This window comes from Elaeis guineensis, chromosome 5 (genome assembly GCF_000442705.2).
Source record: "Elaeis guineensis isolate ETL-2024a chromosome 5, EG11, whole genome shotgun sequence".
In the NCBI taxonomy this organism is placed as follows: Eukaryota; Viridiplantae; Streptophyta; class Magnoliopsida; order Arecales; family Arecaceae; genus Elaeis; species Elaeis guineensis.
The window spans coordinates 8,739,721-8,741,991 of NC_025997.2; the positions used below are offsets into that span (position 1 = coordinate 8,739,721).

Below are 2,271 nucleotides of genomic sequence, written 5' to 3' on the forward strand. Positions count from 1 at the left end.
GAACTTGGGCGGGCCGACAGACCCGACGCAAAAGGAGTACACAAACAGGCCTTAGTACAGCTGCATCTTATTGAAGTTTGAAGAATGACTAGTTCAATACAAAAGGGAAGGTGAATGGTTAGCTTACATGCCAACACTGAAAAAGAACATACTGCATTAGTATCAACATTGTGAACATAATCTTCTCAATCCAAGCCAACAATAAAAGGAAGAATCACAATCTTTTAGTTTCAACAACAGACCTAATGCTTCATGAATTGGCACAAGTATCATCAATCACCTCACATTCCCTGCTTGAGAACAAGTCCTTGCATAGCTCTCCATAGAACCTAGAAACCAATTCAACAAAGACAGGAGACTTCAGACTATTCCAACAATAGAGGAGTTCCTCGACATCCATCAAATACCTCACATTCCTTTCCTCCACAATCATCTCCACCAAATAATTCTTGAAGCTCCGGCATGCCTCCTCTACCTCATTAGATCCCACCTCGATATCGGCCCTTCGAAGCCTCGCCATCTTGATATAAGCCGGCGTTATCGGTGATGGGCAGGGTGCTCGAACCCTTTCGGTCATGCTCCTTAGCTCACCAACCTTATCAATGACTTTAGACCGCCTCGATGGCCGGAGCATCCACCGGAGCATTCAAATTTTCCTCCTACAATTGTTCTTCTTGCTGCCAATCTTGCGAAGGAACCGGAACCTAAAGGCTCTTATGGAGATGGGTCTTTTATAGAGCATGAGGAGCTTTGTGCATGGCTTGGAGAGCTTTGCGTTGAAGGAAGCTAAGGTTGGCATCTTGGAATGATTGGGGAGTGCGGTGGAAGGAAGTGAAAGGGATGCTTGCTTTGAGACTTTTGTTCTTTCTCTCTTCTTTTCTTTTGGGGAAGGAGCTTTGGATCATATGATGGTTAGTTAGGATTTTGAGCAATGGAGTTTGTTAAAGCAATGAAGTTGAGATAAAGAGTTCTTATAGACAAACAAATTAAAGAGGCAAAAGGTTTTGGTTGGTGGCCTTCACGTCCGTCCTGAGGGATAGTGGATGGTCATGAATGATTTCTTAGCTAAAGAATGATTTGTTTTACACGGCTAGCTAAGATATGGGCGGTGCCATGTAGCGTTCAGACCCAGAGCTTGTTCAGGTTTGACCTACCGGCTGGCCAAAGGCAACGTATAGGACCAACAGCACGGGTGTAATGGTATGGACCCAATTGTGACACGCATCAAGACTGTGACCCGCATCAAACTTTGCAATTGAAATATGCTGTGGATGATGCTTTCTTTATCATACCCCTTGGTCAAAAGGATGATGTTGTTCATTACGTACCATGGGTAAAACAGGAATCTTCAGCTCTTTTGTCTATTGTACTTGTTTGAAAATTAGTTTTTTAATAACATACATATATCCTTGCAAATATAAGGTGTTTCCCTCTGAAAAATGACTGTTTGTATATATACTCTCAAATCATTCTACTTTTTGAAACAATATGTACTTCCTTCCTCTTCATTCGAATTTTTTTGACTGATAATATTTAAAAATAACTATTTTAAGTATAAATGTCTTTATTATTTCTTATATTAATATCCTAAAAAAAATTACCGGTCTTTATAATATGAATTTAATATTAAATTTGTTAGTGGTATTAATGCAAAAATGCAATAGTGTCGCTCTATATTAAAATAATTTATTGATTCCATCTATTAGAAATCAAATTGAAGGGTATTGTTGCAAAACAAAATGATTTGATTTCTAATATATATATATATATATTGTCGGGGTAAAATACTGTTGCATATCCAACAAACATTTATTTTCGTTTCCATACCAACTATACAACTTAACGAATCGAGTCGATTTAGATTAGACCGACGAAATAAGACTAAATCGAGATTTAACTGACTAAGTTCGATACGTATTAAGATTTGGCCGATGACTTTCTCGATGTTTTGCCAACTATTTCGATCTCGAAAAATTAAAAATCAAATGATAATTATTCGGCACATGTATTAACTATCCACGGTCGTGAGACGCAATAATCGTTCACAAATGATCAGTTACTCAGTTTTAATGACGGTTAATGAGATAACCGTCTAGTAAATTTCATGATCCCCACATCTCGAATTCTAGGAATAGGAGTTATACAGTTATGGCATTCTCTATTCTATATAAAGTGATAAACAGGGAGATTCGATAAATTTTCTAATCACAAATGTTTGGTCCTCGCGCTTAAGTCCTTACAACTATTTTTTTTTTTTTTTTGTGACTAATT

At 37.7% G+C, this 2,271-nt stretch overlaps 1 protein-coding gene across 1 annotated transcript; it reads right to left on the reverse strand.

The window, feature by feature from the left end:
• Positions 1–272: 272 nt before the first annotated feature.
• Positions 273–973, reverse strand: LOC140857743 (transcription repressor OFP17). Its single transcript, XM_073256947.1, is given in 2 exon segments — positions 273–329; positions 413–973. Coding segments are annotated over 2 exon segments (444 nt in total). The 5' UTR covers positions 800–973.
• Positions 974–2,271: the final 1,298 nt, after the last annotated feature.